Genomic DNA, 19,414 nt, shown 5'->3' on the forward strand with positions numbered 1-19,414 from the left:
CTGCAGCACACTGGCGCCATTTTTCCCTCACAGCTCCGCTGGAAGGAAGCTCCCTGGCTCTCCCCTGCAGTCTACACTACAGAAAAGGGTAAAAAAGAGAGGGGGGGGCACTAAATTTAGGCGCAGTATACATTTATATAGAAAAAGCAGCTATAGGGGACATAACTCAGTTAGTCCCTGCATTATATAGCGCTCTGGTGTGTGCTGGCATACTCTCACTCTGTCCCCCCAAAGGGCTTTTGTGGGTCCTGTCCTCTGTTGTAGCATTCCCTGTGTGTGTGCGGTGTGTCGGTACGGCTGTGTCGACATGTTTGATGAGGATAATGATGTGGAGACGGAGCAGATGCCTTTAGAAGGGATGTCACCCCCTGCGGGGCAGACACCTGAGTGGATGAGCTTATGGAAAGAAATGAGTGCACGTATAGACTCCTTACATAAGAAATTTGACGACATGCCAAATGTGGGACAGCCGACTTCTCAGCTCGTGCCTGTCCAGGTGTCTCAAAGGTCATCAGGGGCTCTGAAACGCCCGCTACCTCAGACCGCAGACCCAGATGTCGACACTGATACTGACACCAGTGTCGACGACGATGAGTCTAACCTGATGCCCACTAAGGCCATTCACTGCATGATTGAGGCAATGAAAGAGGTGTTACACATTTCTGATATAACTACAGGTACCACTAAAAAGGGTATTATGTTTGGGGAGAAAAAACTACCCGTAGTTTTTCCCCCATCAGATGAATTAAATGAAGTGTGTGAAGAAGCGTGGGCTTTCCCTGATAAAAAATTGGTAATTCCTAAGTAGGTACTAATGGCGTTCCCTTTCCCGCCAGAGGATAGGTCACGTTGGGAAACACCTCCTAGGGTGGATAAAGCGCTCACACGTTTGTCTAAAAAGGTGGCACTACCGTCTCCGGATACGGCCGCCCTCAAGGAACCTGCTGATAGAAAGCAGGAGGCGATCCTGAAGTCTGTATATACACACTCAGGCATTATACTTAGGCCAGCTATTGCGTCAGCATGGATGTGCAGTGCTGCCGCCGCGTGGTCAGATAAACTGTCAGAAAATATTGACACACTAGACAGAGACACGATCCTGCTAACCATAGACCATATCAAAGACTCAGTCTTATATATGAGAGATGCACAGAGGGAAATCTGCCGGCTGGCATCTAAAGTAAGTGCATTGTCCATTTCTGCTAGGAGAGGCTTATGGACTCGCCAGTGGACAGGAGATGCAGATTCTAAAAGGCACATGGAAGTTTTGCCTTATAAGGGTGAGGAATTATTTGGGGATGGTCTCTCGGACCTAGTTTCCACAGCAACGTCTGAGAAGTCAACATTTTTACCCCATGTCCCCTCACAGCCTAAGAAGGCGCCGTTTTATCAGGTTCAGTCCTTTCGGACCCAGAAAAACAAGCGTGGAAAAGGCGGGTCTTTTCTGTCCAGAGGCAGAGGTAGGGGAAAAAGGCTGCAACAAACAGCAGGTTCCCAGGAGCAAAAGTCCTCCCCCGCTTCTTCTTCCAAGTCCGCCGCATGACGGTGGGGCTCCACAGGCGGAGCCAGGTACGGTGGGGGGCCGCCTCAAGAATTTCAGCGATCAGTGGGCTCGCTCAAAGGTGGATCCCTGGATCCTTCAAATAGTATCTCAGGGGTACAAACTGGAATTCGAGGCGTCTCCACCCCACCGGTTCCTAAAATCTGCCTTGCCGATTGCTACCTCAGACAGGGAGGCGGTGCTAGCGGCAATTCACAAGCTGTATTCCCAGCAGGTGATAATCAAGGTACCCCTACTTCAACAAGGCCGGGGTTACTATTCCACACTATTTGTGGTGCCGAAACCGGACGGTTCGGTGAGACCCATTTTAAATTTGAAATCCTTGAACACATACATAAAAAAATTCAAGTTCAAGATGGAATCGCTCAGGGCGGTTATTGCAAGCCTGGACGAGGGGGATTACATGGTATCCCTGGACATCAAGGATGCTTACTTGCATGTCCCCATTTACCATCCTCACCAGGAGTACCTCAGATTTGTGGTACAGGATTGCCATTACCAATTCCAGACGCTGCCGTTTGGACTGTCCACGGCACCGAGGGTATTTACCAAGGTTATGGCGGAAATGATGATACTCCTTCGAAAAAAGGGAGTTTTAATTATCCCGTACTTGGACGATCTCCTAATAAAGGCGAGATCCAAGGAACAGTTGTTGGTGGGAGTAGCACTATCTCAGGAAGTGCTGCACCAGCACGGCTGGATTCTGAATATCCCAAAGTCACAGCTGGTTCCGACGACACGGCTACTGTTCCTGGGTATGATTCTGGATACAGTCCAGAAAAAAGTGTTTCTCCCGGAGGAGAAAGCCAGGGAGTTGTCATCTCTAGTCAGAGACCTCCTGAAACCAAAACAGGTATCGGTGCATCACTGCACGCAAGTCCTGGGAAAGATGGTAGCTTCTTACGAAGCAATTCCCTTCGGCAGGTTCCATGCCAGAATCTTTCAGTGGGACCTATTGGACAAATGGTCCGGATCGCATCTTCAGATGCATCGCTTAATAACCCTGTCTCCAAGAACCAGGGTGTCTCTACTGTGGTGGCTGCAGAGTGCCCATCTTCTAGAGGGCCGCAGGTTCGGCATACAGGACTGGGTCCTGGTGACCACGGATGCCAGCCTTCGAGGCTGGGGGGCAGTCACACGGGGAAGAAACTTCCAAGGACTATGGTCGAGTCAGGAGACTTCCCTTCACATACATATTCTGGAACTAAGGGCCATTTACAATGCCCTAAGTCAAGCAAAATCCCTGCTCCTACACCAGCCGGTGCTGATCCAGTCAGACAACATCACGGCAGTCGCCCATGTAAATCGACAGGGAGGCACAAGAAGCAGGATGGCAATGGCAGAAGCCACAAGAATTCTCAGATGGGCGGAGAATCATGTACTAGCACTGTCAGCAGTGTTCATTCCGGGAGTGGACAACTGGGAAGCAGACTTCCTCAGCAGACACGACCTCCACCCGGGAGAGTGGGGACTTCATCCAGAAGTCTTCCAGATGCTGGTAAACCGTTGGGAAAAACCACAGGTGGACATGATGGCGTCCCGCCTCAACAAAAAGTTAAAAAGATATTGCGCAAGGTCAAGGGACCCTCAGGCGATAGCTGTGGACGCTCTAGTGACACCGTGGGTGTACCAGTCGGTTTATGTGTTCCCTCCTCTGCCTCTCATACCAAAGGTATTGAGAATAATAAGAAAGCGAGGAGTAAACACAATTCTCGTGGTTCCGGATTGGCCAAGACGAGCGTGGTACCCGGAACTTCAAGAGATGATCTCAGAGGACCCGTGGCCTCTGCCGCTCAGACAGGACCTGCTACAGCAGGGGCCCTGTCTGTTCCAAGACTTACCGCGGCTGCGTTTGACGGCATGGCGGTTGAACGCCGGATCCTGAAGGAAAAGGGTATTCCGGAAGAAGTCATTCCTACGCTTATTAAAGCCAGGAAAGATGTTACGGCAAATCATTATCACCGCATATGGCGAAAATATGTTGCATGGTGCGAGGCCACAAAGGCCCCAACAGAGGAATTTCAACTAGGTCGATTTCTGCATTTCCTGCAAGCAGGAGTGAATATGGGCCTAAAACTAGGCTCCATTAAAGTACAGATCTCGGCTCTGTCGATTTTCTTTCAAAAAGAACTAGCTTCAGTACCTGAAGTTCAGACATTTGTGAAAGGAGTGCTGCATATTCAGCCCCCGTTTGTGCCTCCTGTGGCACCTTGGGATCTCAACGTGGTGTTGAGTTTCTTAAAATCACATTGGTTTGAGCCACTAAAAACCGTGGATCTAAAATATCTCACGTGGAAAGTGGTCATGTTATTGGCCTTGGCTTCAGCCAGGCGAGTGTCAGAATTGGCGGCTTTATCATGTAAAAGCCCTTATTTGATTTTCCATATGGATAGGGCAGAATTGAGGACTCGTCCCCAGTTTCTCCCTAAGGTGGTGTCAGCGTTTCACCTGAACCAGCCTATTGTGGTGCCTGCGGCTACTAGGGATTTGGAGGACTCCAAGTTGCTAGACGTTGTCAGGGCCCTGAAAATATATGTTTCCAGGACGGCTGGAGTCAGAAAATCTGACTCGCTGTTTATCCTGTATGCACCCAACAAGCTGGGTGCTCCTGCTTCTAAGCAGACTATTGCTCGCTGGATTTGTAGTACAATTCAGCTTGCACATTCTGTGGCAGGCCTGCCACAGCCAAAATCTGTAAATGCCCATTCCACAAGGAAGGTGGGCTCATCTTGGGCGGCTGCCCGAGGGGTCTCGGCTTTACAACTTTGCCGAGCAGCTACTTGGTCAGGGGCAAACACGTTTGCAAAATTCTACAAATTTGATACCCTGGCTGAGGAGGACCTGGAGTTCTCTCATTCGGTGCTGCAGAGTCATCCGCACTCTCCCGCCCGTTTGGGAGCTTTGGTATAATCCCCATGGTCCTTACGGAGTTCCCAGCATCCACTAGGACGTCAGAGAAAATAAGAATTTACTCACCGGTAATTCTATTTCTCGTAGTCCGTAGTGGATGCTGGGCGCCCATCCCAAGTGCGGATTGTCTGCAATACTTGTAAATAGTTATTGCTAACTAAAGGGTTATTGTTGAGCCATCTGTTGAGAGGCTCAGTTGTTTTCATACTGTCAAACTGGATATAGTATCACGAGTTGTACGGTGTGATTGTGTGGCTGGTATGAGTCTTACCCGGGATTCAAAATCCTTCCTTATTATGTCAGCTCGTCCGGGCACAGTGTCCTAACTGAGGCTTGGAGGAGGGTCATAGTGGGAGGAGCCAGTGCACACCAGGTAGTCATAAATCTTTCTAGAGTGCCCAGCCTCCTTCGGAGCCTGCTATTCCCCATGGTCCTTACGGAGTTCCCAGCATCCACTACGGACTACGAGAAATAGAATTACCGGTGAGTAAATTCTTATTTTTGGGATCAAAGGCCAATGCCATGGCTGTCTCAGCTAGGCGTGCATTGTGGATTCACCAATGGAATGCTGATGCTGACTTCAAGAAAAGTATGGAAGCTCTACCATATAAAGGTAAGGCCTTATTTGGAGATGGCCTTGATGATTTGGTGTCTACAGCTACCGCAGGTAAGTCATCCTTTCTACCCTATGTTCCTCCACAACAAAAGAAAATGCACCATTATCAGATGCAGTCCTTTCGGTTCAATAAATACAGAAAGGGCCGGGGTTCTTCCTTCCTTGCTACTAGAGGAAGGGGAAGAGGTAAACGATCTCCAGCCTTGTCAGGCTCCCAGGAGCAGAAGTCCTCCCAGGCTTCTGCCACCTCCACCGCATGACATTGGGACTCCTATGCGGGAGACCGCACTGGTGGGGGCCCGTCTGAAACTCTTCAGTCAGTTTTGGGTTCGTTCGAACCTAGATCCTTGGATCTTACAAATAGTATCCCAAGGGTACAAGCTGGAGTTTCAAGACGTCCCCCCTCGCCGTTTTTTCAAATCGGCCTTACCAGCTTCTCTTCCTGACAGGGAGGAAGTTTGCGACGCAATACAAAAATTGTGTTTAAATCAGGTTATCGTCAAGGTTCCCCAGTCACAACAGGGAGAAGGTTTTTATTCGAGCCTGTTTGTCCCGAAGCCGGACGGCTCGGTTAGACCAATCCTACACCTGAAATCCCTGAACTTTTACCTAAAGAGATTCAAATTCAATATGGAGTCTCTCCGAGCAGTGATCTCCAGTCTGGAGGAAAGGGATTATATGGTGTCGGTGGACATAAAAGATGCCTACGTACATGTTCCCATTTACCCATCGCATCAGGCTTACCTGAGATTTGCAATTCAGGATTGTCATTACGAATTTCAAACGTTGCCGTTTGGTCTTTCCACGGCTCCGAGGATTTTCACCAAAGTCATGGTGGAGATGATGGTTCTCCTTCGCAAACAAGGAGTCACAATTATCCCATACTTGGACGATCTCCTGATAAAAGCGAGATCCAGAGACCAGTTGGTCCAAAACGTTGCACTCTCCATGACATGGTTGGCTCCTAAACTTGCCAAAATCACAGTTGATTCCGACGACGCGGTTGTCATTTTTGGGAATGATATTGGACACAGAACTACAGAGAGTCTTTCTTCCTGTGGAAAAGGTGCTGGAACTTCAGAGTCTGGTCAAACAAATTCTGAAACCAGCCAGAGTGTCAATCCATCAATGCATTCGGTTGCTGGGGAAGATGGTTGCGGCCTACAAGGCCATTCAGTTTGGCAGGTTCCATGCCAGCGTGTTCCAGTGGGACCTGTTGGACAAATGGTCCGGGTCCCATCTACACATGCACCAGAGGATAATCCTGTCGTCCAAGGCCAGGATATCGCTCCTGGGGTGGCTGCACAGCTCTCACCTCCTAGAGGGGCGCAGGTTCGGGATACAGGATTGGATACTGGTGACCACGGATGCAAGCCTACGAGGCTGGGGGCAGTAACAATGGGAAAAAGCTTCCAAGGAAGATGGTCAAGTCAGGAAACTTGTCTCCACATAAATGTTCTGGAGTTAAGGGCCATTTACAATGGCCTCCTACAAGCGGAACATCTTCTTCGAGATCTGCTGGTACTGATCCAGTCGGACAATGTAACAGCAGTAGCGTACATAAACCGTCAGGGCGGAACGAAGAGCAGAGTGGCAATGGCAGAAACCACAAGGATTTTCCGCTGGGCGGAAAAACATACAAGCGCTCTGTCAGCAATATTCATTCCAGGAGTGGACAACTGGGAAGCAGACTTCCTCAGCAGACACGATCTCCATCCAGGTGAGTGGGGCCTCCACCAAGAAGTCTTCACAGAGATAACAAGTCGTTGGGGAGTTCCTCAAATAGACATGATGGCATCTCGTCTCAACAAGAAGCTTCAGAGATATTGTTCCACGTCAAGGGACCCTCAAGCAATAGCAGTGGATGCACTGGTGACACCGTGGGTGTTTCAGTCGGTGTATGTCTTCCCTCCACTTCCTCTAATTCCGAAAGTTCTAAAGATCATAAGAAGAACAAAGATCCGGGCAATCGTCATTGTCCCAGACTGGCCAAGGAGGGCCTGGTATCCAGTTCAGGAATTACTCATAGGAGATCCCTGGCCTCTTCCTCTGCGCGAGGACCTGTTACAACAGGGGCCGTGCGTGTATCAGGACTTACCGCGGCTACGTTTGATGGCGTGGCTGTTGAACGCAAAATCCTAGCTCATAAGGGTATTCCCAGTGAAGTCATTCCCACACTTTTTCAGGCCAGAAAAGGGGTAACGTCTATACATTACCATCGTATTTGGAGAAAATATGTTTCTTGGTGTGACTCCAAGAAGGCTTCTACGGAAGAGTTTCAGCTAGGACAGTTTCTCCATTTTCTACAAGCAGGTGTGGATGCGGGCCTAAAATTGGGCTCAATTAAGGTTCAGATTTCAGCCTTACCGGTTTTCTTTCAGAAACAATTGGCCTCCCTTCCAGAAGTTCAAACTTTCGTGAAAGGTGTGTTGCACCTCCAACCTCCATTTGTGCCTCCGGTGGCACCATGGGACCTTAATGTGGTGTTGCAGTTCCTTCAATCACATTGGTTTGAACCATTGCGGAAGGTGGAGTTGAAACTCCTCACTTGGAAAGTGGTCATCCTGTTGGCCTTGGCATCTGCAAGGCGGGTGTCCGAGTTAGCGGCCTTGTCTCACAAGAGCCCTTATTTGATCTTCCATGAAGATAGAGCTGAATTGAGGACACGTCAGCAATTTTTACCGAAGGTGGTTTCCTCTTTCCACATAAACCAACCTATTGTGGTTCCTGTGGCTACTGACGCCTTCATTAAATCAAAATCTCTGGATGTGGTCAGAGCTTTGAAGATTTATGTCGCCAGAATGGCTCAGATTAGGAAAACAGAGGCTCTGCTTGTCCTGTATGCTCCCAACAAGGTTGGGTGTCCTGCTTCCAAGCAGACCATTGTGCGCTGGATCTGTAACACGATTCAGCAGGCCCATTCCACGGCTGAATTGCTGTTACCGGAATCAGTGAAGGCCCATTCCACTAGGAAGGTGTGTTCATCCTGGGCAGCTGCCCGGGGTGTCTCGGCATTGCAACTTTGCCGAGCAGCTACTTGGTCCGGGTCAAACACTTTTGCAAAGTTCTACAAGTTTGACACCTTGGCCGATGAAGACCTTAAGTTCGGTCAATCGGTGCTGCAGAGTCGTCCTTAACTCTCCCGCCCGTTCTAGAGCTTTGGTATAACCCCATGGTTCTAATGGTGACCCCAGCATCCTCTAGGACGTATGAGAAAATAGGATTTTAATACCTACCGGTAAATCCTTTTCTCTTAGTCTGTAGAGGATGCTTGGCGCCCGTCCCAGTGTGTACTGTATCTGCAGTTAATAGTTCTGGTTACACACATGTTGTGTTACGTTTATTGTCAGCCTGTTGCTGCAATTGTTCATGCCGTTGGCCTGCGTTCTGTTGAATGCCAAGTTGTGCGGCATGGTTGAGGTGTGAGCTGGTATGAATCTCACCTTAGTTTAACAATAAATCCTTTCCTCGAAATGTCCGTCTCCCTGGGCACAGTTCCTATAACTGGAGTCTGGAGGAGGGGCATAGAGGGAGGAGCCAGTTCACAAACTTTCAAAGTCTTAAAGTGTCAGAAAAGGTTTGTACATCAATAGTAGCGCTCCCCCAGAACCATGTTTACACTAAAAACACCTCTGTGGAGAAAAGACAAATAATTGATTCACCAGAGAAAAATCAGAATATCCTCTGTTCGCCTTTATATAGAGTCTGATCATGAGATCACATGGGCATTCTTCCTTCTTTATTACACCAGACGGTAGCTATAGACAATGTTACCAATGATGGACCTGAAAGAAATGTGTCTCCTATTACTTTTTGCATAGGAATTAATAGGATACACTTGAAGAAATGACAATCATAGTGTAGTAGTCCCTGAAAATAGGCACATGTGTTTTCTCACAGATTGCACTTACACGAACATAGTCAGAGACCAGCGTATCAAAATCTCCATGGGGTATGACACCATCATAGAAGTTTTCCTTAAGGAAGACAGTCGGCACCGAATGTTTAGATGAGAGACCTATGATATAATCAGAATCAGAATCAGCTTTATTGGCCAGGTGTACTCACGTACACTAGGAATTCTTTGTGGTACAATGCATCGCCAAGCAGCAACATGGAGGAAAAAACGTAGCATACATTACAAACATTACACATATGAGTTCATACTGCACATATGCAACTGTACAGTAGACATATTATACATTTAAGACTAAAAACTAAGGCTGCTTGGCAGAGCAGCACCGAGGCAGCCATCCGCGGCGCCAACTAGAACTCACACAATGCACATAATACTGAAGATTTAAGTATTACATCAAAAGATAAACCACACAGACAAAGACACAGAAAGAATAATGCATGATTGGTGTAGGCATTTTGAGTAATAACCTCCAGGGGTTGTGTATTCCACCATCACAAGGCACCAGGTGCGGCAGCCATCTTAGGCGCACTGCGTAGGATTACCCAGGGTGGAATAGTCCACCCCTAGAAGAGAACACAAAATGGGGAGATTGCAGAGTCCTTAAGTTCAGAGTAGTGTTCCAATAAAAACATCAGGTCCACGCATTTTTCATCCCATCCACAAGCGCACCAGATAAGGCAGCCATGTTGGGCGCACTACAAGGTTACACAGTGGGAGATGAGCCATACAGGGGCCAAATGCATGTATGGGAGAACTGACACGTGTGTAGGAGTATGCTATACCCTGCATGGAAAGATCCAAATGAAGCACACCCCGCCCACAGGGGAACCATCCGAGGCAGCCATGTTGGGCGCACTGCATAGGTTACTGCTGGCAGGGTGTGCAACCAATGGAGGTACACATTACGGGAATAGCACACAGTGGGGTGGAAGTACCGTGTAAGAAGAAAGAGAAGAGAAAGACACATTTTCAGGAAAACTGTACTAACATTATTTTGTGAAAAAGATAAATGTCCTGGTCTCATGAGAGCAGTGCGGGTGGGTGTGAGAATGTGGGGTGCACACTAATGTCCAATGGAACTGACCCAGCAAAGTCTGGTCTCCTATTCCTCTTGGCATAGGAATTAATGGGAGACACTTAAAGAGAAACCAATCATAGTGTAGCAGTACTTAAAATCAAGCACATTTATTTTAAACAGATTTGCACTAACAACAACACAGATAGAAACAGCATAAAACAATCTCCATGGGGCATATCACCATCACTGGGATTTTCTTAAGGGGAATATGGCACCACCAGATGTTAGGTGAAACGATAAATGAGCTCCGGATGCTCACAATCAATACCAGCACCCCTTCCAGCAGTCAGATACGTCCCGGAGTCCAAACAAGAATTGCCACGCTTAACGCGTTTCGGACGGGATCCGTCCTTCGTCAGAAGCATGGCTATCACATCCTGAGGTAGGGTATTTAAACCCTCTTAACAAGCGGTATCAGCTGGATTCAATCAGCGCTCGGTGGCGTTGCCATGGGACTGGGCCTGCGTACAGACTCTCCCCGCCGGAAGCGGAAGTTGCAAGTGCGGTTCACGTGCAGCAGGAAGTTCATGTGTTTTGCGTTCCACAGGCGATTTCCGAGCAGCCCAAAGTTCCTATGTGTGCATTCCACCAGCATTCTTAGTCTTCGTTTTTAAAAGGATAGTGTTCATAAAACATTTGTAAATCCATATGAAAAGATAATAATGACATAGTTCCAATTCATTCAGTCCATGTAATATCCATGGTAAAACATAAAAGGAAAAAATAGAAAAAACACAATCAGCAGAATTACCATAATACAATACCATATTAAAAATACTGATTCTTTAAAAATAATCTCATCAGTAATCCAGTGGATACAATACAGATAGCAGCAAAAAGAGAAAGAAAATGGAGAACAGACACAAAGAAAAGGAATTACGTCAGGAAACATTTAAGTTCAAATTCACCGTTTAGCCCCCTTGGTGTAAGGGTACCCAAACGGTGAATCCAGCGCATCTCTGTCTGTGACAGCCTTTTCTCAACGTCTCTTGTTCTCCATTTAGGAAGAATTACCTGAATTCCACAGAAAGATTTTAAAAAACATTCTTTTGAATCGTGCAGTTTCTTAAAATGGGCTGAGGCCATATGCGTATCAAGACGCTTACGGATGTTATAAATATGCTCAGCCCATCTCACTTTGACACATCTGCTCGTCTTCCCAACAGAGAAGAGTCCACATGCACACTCCAAAATGTATATAACATTTTTGGAGTGACATGTGATGAACTCTCTTATTGGGTAGGAGTGACCATTGACCGTGAATTCTATCAATTTGCGTTAAGGCGACTTCACAGTCTGACACATCAGGCAATCACCACAACGGTGAAAGCCCTTAGTTCTGATGCTTTGTCTAGGATTATTTTTAAAAGATCTATTATATTGGCTGGATGGGATTCCTTTCAGCCAGTTTGCAAGGGTAAAAAGAAACTGTACGGACACACAGATATGTGATCAACAGTTGAATGAAATGTCTGATTTGTTTTTAAAGAAGGGTTATTCCGCCAATCTTTTGGACAAGGCACGATTGAAAGTGTCTACTATAGAAAGGGAAACTTTATTACAGACCAATAAAAATTCAAAATCTTCAGAGGAGCGATTCAAATGGGCCTTTATAAGCCAATATAATAGATCTTTTAAAAGCATAGAGAGAGTCTTCAAAGATAATTGGAATATTCTGAAGCAAGATCCAGTGTTGGGATCCATGCTACCTGAGAAACCTATTTTTATCTACAGGAGAGCACCGTCATTAAAAAATCAATTGGTTAGAAGTAGTATGGAAAATAATCCTAGACAAAGCATCAGAACTAAGGGCTTTCACCGTTGTGGTGATTGCCTGATGTGTCGGACTGTAAAGTCGCCTTCACGCATATTGATAGAATTCACGGTCAATGGTCGCTCCTACCCAATAAGAGAGTTCATCACATGTCACTCCAAAAATGTTATATACATTTTGGAGTGTGCATGTGGACTCTTCTATGTTGGGAAGACGAGCAGATGTGTCAAAGTGAGATGGGCTGAGCATATTTATAACATCCGTAAGCGTCTTGATACGCATATGGTCTCAGCCCATTTTAAGAAACTGCACGATTCAAAAGAATGTTTTTTAAAATCTTTCTGTGGAATTCAGGTAATTCTTCCTAAATGGAGAACGAGAGACGTTGAGAAAAGGCTGTCACAGACAGAGATGCGCTGGATTCACCGTTTGGGTACCCTTACACCAAGGGGGCTAAACGGTGAATTTGAACTTAAATGTTTCCTGGCGTAATTCCTTTTCTTTGTGTCTGTTCTCCATTTTCTTTCTCTTTTTGCTGCTATCTGTATTGTATCCACTGGATTACTGATGAGATTATTTTTAAAGAATCAGTATTTTTAATATGGTATTGTATTATGGTAATTCTGCTGATTGTGTTTTTTCTATTTTTTCCTTTTATGTTTTACCATGGATATTACATGGACTGAATGAATTGGAACTATGTCATTATTATCTTTTCATATGGATTTACAAATGTTTTATGAACACTATCCTTTTAAAAACGAAGACTAAGAATGCTGGTGGAACGCACACATAGGAACTTTGGGCTGCTCGGAAATCGCCTGTGGAACGCAAAACACATGAACTTCCTGCTGCACGTGAACCGCACTTGCAACTTCCGCTTCCGGCGGGGAGAGTCTGTACGCAGGCCCAGTCCCATGGCAACGCCACCGAGCGCTGATTGAATCCAGCTGATACCGCTTGTTAAGAGGGTTTAAATACCCTACCTCAGGATGTGATAGCCATGCTTCTGACGAAGGACGGATCCCGTCCAAAACGCGTTAAGCGTGGCAATTCTTGTTTGGACTCCGGGACGTATCTGATTGCTGTAAGGGGTGCTGGTATCGATTGTGAGCATCCGGAGCTCATTTATCGTTTCACCTAACATCTGGTGGTGCCATATTCCCCTTAAGAAAATCCCAGTGATGGTGATATGCCCCATGGAGATTGTTTTATGCTGTTTCTATCTGTGTTGTTGTAAGTGCAAATCTATTTAAAATAAATGTGCTTGATTTTAAGTACTGCTACACTATGATTGGTTTCTCTTTAAGTGTCTCCCATTAATTCATATGCCAAGAGGAATAGGAGACACTTATATCATAGGTCTCTCATCTAAACATTCGGAGCCGACTGTCTTCCTTAAGGAAAACTTCTATGATGGTGTCATACCCCATGGAGATTTTGATACGCTGGTCTCTGACTATGTTCACGTAAGTGCAATCTGTGAGAAAACACATGTGCCTATTTTCAGGGACTACTACACTATGATTGTCATTTCTTCAAGTGTATCCTATTAATTCCTATGCAAAAAGGAATAGGAGACACATTTCTTTCAGGTCCATCATTGGTAACATTGTCTATAACTACCGTCTGGTGTAATAAAGAAGGAAGAATGCCCATGTGATCTCATGATCAGTCTCTATATAAAGGCGAACAGAGGATATTCTGATTTTTCTCTGGTGAATCAATTATTTGTCTTTTCTCCACAGAGGTGTTTTTAGTGTAAACATGGTTCTGGGGGAGCGCTACTATTGATGTACAAACCTTTTCTCACATATTGTCTTTGAAGTGTGTTGTTGGATGCACACTGTTGTACATTGTGTAGCTGCACTCTTGGATTAATTGCGCACTGTATTCTGAAATATCTTTGCTCCAAAGTCTTAAAGTGTCCTTGTCTCCTGCGGATCCCATCTATAACCCCATGGTTCTAATGGTGACCCCAGCATCCTCTACTGACTAAGAGAAAAGGATTTACCGGTAGGTATTAAAATCCTATTTTCTGATCATATATTGCTGCTAAGACATGATATTATTTTTGTTAAGAAGATGGGAGGCTTGGTATCCTGGGTTAAGAAGAGAGGGAGATACACAATGTGTATTCTATGGGGGGAATACAATTAGCTGTGGGGTGTTGCCTGCTGCACAGGGTATAGCTCTGGATTTCATGGCCAGAGCAATTCAATAAAACAGCCTCTTACTTGTGCATCAAACCCCAGATGGTGCATTTTATTGTAGACTTTTCCTCACAGCTCCTGAAGCTAAGAAAAGAGTTCACCTTTGTGGCTTAATACACACGGTAATCCCCGCTAATTGAATTTGTAGGCTTGGGTAGTTAGCTGTGGAGTAACTCTGCGGCTATTTGCATTAAACCCGATGTGTGATTCATAAGGGACATGTAATTCTGCTTTGAAATATGGCAGTTACAAAGTGTATAATTTCCATTTGCTCAGCAGTGTGTGGAGATACATCACACACTGATTTCTGTTTGATACATTTTAATCAATAAACTGGTTTATTTCTTCAAATCAGATAAAAAAACAACAACATATAAATACAGTATATAAAATAAAGGTCCATTTTCATCAATTTTAAATAGATGAAACCCAAACTAAATTGATATTGAGTTTCAGGGGCTAAAACACATTTACTAACAGACATTTTTTGATTTGTGAATTGTGAATAAAAGTTAGAGGCCCTAAGATTGTATTTTGTTGAACACTCACATATTCACAGTTTTCAATATTTCACTCTATATTACATTGTTAGATTGTTATAATAAAAAAATGATAAGGATTGTGTGAATGTACATTACATACTCGAGCAGTAATTCTTTGATAATAAATATACAATTATAAGAATGGGCCATGTAATTATACAGTATACAGGTTGGGAATCCCATATCCAAATATTCAGAAATACGGAATCTTTTGAGTGAGAGTGAGATAGTGAAACCTTTGTTTTTTGATGGCTCAATGTACACACAAACTTTGTTTAATACACAAAGTTATTAAAGATATTGTATTACATGACCTTCAGGCTGTGTGTGTGAGGTGTATATGAAACATAAATGAATTGTGTGAATGTACACAACTTTATTTAATGCACAAAGTTATTAAATATATAGGCTAAAATGACCTTCAAGCTGTGTGTATAAGGTGTATATGTAACATAAATGCATTCTGTGCTTAGACTTAGGTCCCATCACCATGATATCTCATTATGGGATGCAATTATTCCAAAATACGGTCCGAAATACTTCTGGTCCCAAGCATTTTGGACAAGGGATACTCAACGTGTGTGTGTGTGTGTGGTGTGTGACTGTGTGTATATGTACATATATATATATATATATATATATATATATAATGTGTGTATGTAATATTGGCACTATAACAAATTTATTTTTTTTCTCATAAACACTATTCTAGGTTCCAGACAAGGGCAGTGAACAATCTGAGTGTTGCATTCTTTATGTGGAACATTGTATCTACAGTTCTCCATTTCTCCAACATGGAGAAAGACATACAACAGGAAGTGTTAGATTTCCTGCAGCTCCACCACAATTTCAGCATTAAAGACTTCACCAGAAACTATGGATTTTATCTCAATAACCGGACGCTATTAAAGTGTGATTTCTACGGTTACACATGTTACCCAGAAGTAAGAGTTTGTTTTCTTGATTGTTTAAGTAATAGAAGGTTTTTCTGTGCCAATTATAGGGACATAAGAAAAGTATCAGGCTGGATTTTGAAGTGCATACATGGGCACCTAATTACTGTACCTAATTATTCTGCTGCTGAGGCAAAATGAATATATCATGTGATTGCTGCTGTTCGTAGTGATAATAGATGAATGAACGGGTCCATTTTCCACAATTTTCGATGAGATGACATTGCACCAATAAAGCCTTCTTCATACTGCAGCTTGCTCATCAAAGGTGTGACTTACAGTAGGTGATTATAATGTGTACCCACGGCAACTGAGACAGGTGCACATGATGTCAGCGAGAGATTCCTCTCCTAGAATGCTGGAGCCTGTAGTCTACAGTGACTAACACCATGAAGATGGCGTTAGCTACTGGGGGTAAAGTTCTCAAAAACAAACTTTGGCGCTTGATAAGCTGATACAGACTACAGTCATTATTGTGGCATCTCTCCTGCATTCAGCCTTTAATACATTCCCCTTACACTAAAACAGTGCCTTTGGGCATGAGATGTACTCAAACCCAGTGATGTACAGTATATACATCTCTGATGTGTGGTGAACTGTGCATGCGCAGGCCAGGTCCTGCATTGTTAGATGCAGCGCAGCTGTTGACGTCAGGTGAGTGGCAGTCTGCAGCCATTTGGTGGCAGAAAGGTTGTTGTGATGGGAACCTTTACAAAACAGAGGCGTATCAGTCCTGTTTTGTAGCTTACTGAGGTCAGGGTCTACTCCTTCCTCAGCTTCACCGGCCCTGGTAGTGTGAAAACAGTGACCATCCTGTGTAACCTTAGGCTTACTCATATGTCCAATGGTCACACAGATGATCCGATGCTGCATCCGAAGACGCAGCAGCAGATCACAGAAGGCAGCAACTAGAGACCTCCTGCGTCATTAGCATACTTTTACACAAAGACTTACAGTAGTTGCTGTGTCCTGCGTCAATCTCTAAATCAGACCTTTAAACATGTGGAAATATTGGCTTAATAAACATACAACATTACACAACTACATATTTCACTCTCACTTTTGGGAATTTACTGTAAAATAACATACAGTAGTAACTTTCAAAATGTTTTTTTTGTCACGCGCACTGTATAATTATCATTATTATACATTATCGTTGTTACTAACTTTGTCCTCCACGGCATTTGTAACCTATTCACTATAGTTTGTTATGAGAGCCTTTATTTCTTGCTTGGTTTGGGTCAGTACATAAAAAAGATCCACTTTGTTTGGCGATTGTTGCTGTATTAGCAATGCCTGGAAAGATGCCCATACAGTATGTAATACAGATAGAAAAAAAAGTTGATTAGTGTAACATAGCACCTAGAATTGCCAAATTTGGTAGAACATTCCCAAGTCTCAGACCAACAAGAGAGGTGTGGCTTTGTGAGAATGCGATTAGGTAAGAGTTGGGTTTGTTTTTGTTATTGTTTTTATTACCCCATTTGTGTTTTTTAAATGATAGTCAAAATGCAGAAAGACAAAATAATCCAGTGAATACTCATTAAAGAATATACAAACCGAAGGGCATTTTATAGTAGGATCCCACTTTTGGACCACCTGATAACTTCATTAAACAAATATAAGCTAAATGCTAAAAAGATTATATCAATTTCATTCCTTAGGAAGACTATAAAAAGATCATGGGGTAAATTTACTAAGGTGGGAGATTTTTAGAACTGGTGATGTTGCCCATAGCAACCAATCAGATTATATCTATTATCTGCTAGAAGCAGCTAGATAAATGGTAAGTAGAATCTGATTGGTTGCCATGGGCAACATCACCAGTTCTAAAAATCTCCCACCTTAGTAAATTTACCCCACGTCTTTCCTCAGGTTGTCTTCATTATAATTCTGCAATACTTTATTTTGTTAAGAGTCATAAACTATAGTAATGAAAAAGATGAAAACAAAAGCAGTTTGTTAGTACAAAGCAGTATTTGTTTTTTTATTCCATGTAAGAAGGCATGAAATAATGTAGCTATTATTAAATGTATCATTTCTTTTAAAAAAAATAAGATTATATCCAAATGATACTTAATTTGTGAAACATTTGACTGTGGTTTTTTTTTCCCTTAAACATTTTTTTTGTTTTGTTCTGCTTTTATACCTTTAGGACTTTGTGCATGTTTTCACGGAATATGGGAACTGTTATACTTTTAATCATAACAATTCCTTGTTAAATAAAAGGATCAGCAGTTCTGGAAGAGGACTAAGTGTAATGTTTGATATAAAACAGGTACTTATTTGACATTAAACATTAAAGATAAAAAAAAGTGTCTAAATGTAAAAATATGAATGCTTCCATTATGAATGTATTTTCAGGGGGGGACGTGAGAACTTCTATACCACAACAGGCATAATACTGTATGAACTTTGATAATTCACAGCATTGTAACAGTTCTGTATGTTATTACATTGAAATAAAAGTCCTAAAATACAGCTACTATTAAATTCAGCTGGAAAGTGGTACATTCCAATTTCCATCTGGGTTTAATCTTAGCTGTAATCATTCTAGCTGGATTGCATCTTAATTGTAACTGTACTTTTAATTGCCCCATTCCACTGCACTGAAGTGAAGGGCAAATTTAGAATGTGTGGACAGATTTAGAATTGGGTGTGGGATACATTCCTGCTCAACTCTATATTTCAGGGTAAAACTGCTGAATATAAGAGGGTGATTCAGACATGATCGCTGGGCTGCTAAATTTGATGTCCTGCGTTCAGATAGTCGCCATCCAAGGGGAGTGTATATTCGCCGTGCAAGTGTGCGATTGCATGTGTACACCGAGCTGCAAAAAATCCCTCAGTCAGCGGACAGCTGCAAATCTGTTCACACTACACTCACCATCGAATGATTTTTCCACTGTGTGCAGTCTGTGCGCAGCCCAGGACTTAATCCTACAGTGCAATGACAACTGGCTGATTGGGTCCGGAGCTGACGTCACACCCCCTCCCTTAAAACTGCGTTTTCCCTGACACTCCCAGAAAATGCGTATGAACAAAAATAGTGCACACTAAAAAAAGCGCTCACCAATGACCATATTATCCCATGTGTACCATGACAAACAAAATAGAAGTACAAATACATTCACCCTTTTTAGGATGATGGTCCTCAAAGGTGGACCGAGGATTTTTCGGAACAGTCCTTTCCTTCACATATAGGACCCAGGTTCGGCTAATTAATCCTTTAATTGACCTGAAACAATAAGTACCTCTATTCCCGATGTATTGAGAATAATGCAAGGTACTAAAAATGGCAAACCATAGTGTGATATTGTTTAAAAACACGCATAGGTTTATTTCCACAGATTGCACTTACAAAAAGATTAAAATATAACAGCATGTAAATATGACTCCATATATCAGCACACGGATATATCACCAAGAGGGATCCAACGCCACAGATGTAAGCAGTGTGGAATGCTGACAGGCTCTCCGGATGGCTTACAGCATGCAGGATCAATCTTAAGGCAGATGGTTAATTCCGTAGATACCAGGGTCAAAATCCAGAATAAAAACACGGGTCACGCTTGACGCGTATCGGACATTAAGTCCTTCCTCAGAAGCGTGACCCAATAGCTCCAGGAGGCAGTTTATATAGGCCATTTATTAGGGGTCTCAGCTGGTGTCCCTTCTAATTACCGTCCCACTCCCAGACGTGCGCTCGTGCTACCGCCGGCTCCCGCCGGAACCGGAAGTGACTCCCAGAAAATGGTCAGTTACCATCCACAAACGGCCTCTTCCTGTCAATCAGCATGCGAAATGCTGTCCGATTGAAATTTTCGCACCAGCCTGTCGCTGACCGG

The 19,414-nt window shown here is 43.8% G+C and overlaps 1 protein-coding gene across 1 annotated transcript in view; it reads left to right on the top strand.

The window, feature by feature from the left end:
* ASIC5 (acid sensing ion channel subunit family member 5) overlaps positions 1–19,414 on the top strand; it is a 148,589-nt gene that overhangs the window by 53,890 nt on the left and 75,285 nt on the right. Inside the window, exons 6-7 of the mRNA XM_063956542.1 lie at positions 15,326–15,557; positions 17,722–17,844. Coding sequence (XP_063812612.1) covers positions 15,326–15,557; positions 17,722–17,844 — 355 coding nt within the window. The remainder of the gene's footprint in view (positions 1–15,325; positions 15,558–17,721; positions 17,845–19,414) is intronic.

Source organism: Pseudophryne corroboree, chromosome 1 (assembly GCF_028390025.1).
Source record: "Pseudophryne corroboree isolate aPseCor3 chromosome 1, aPseCor3.hap2, whole genome shotgun sequence".
In the NCBI taxonomy this organism is placed as follows: domain Eukaryota; kingdom Metazoa; phylum Chordata; class Amphibia; order Anura; family Myobatrachidae; genus Pseudophryne; species Pseudophryne corroboree.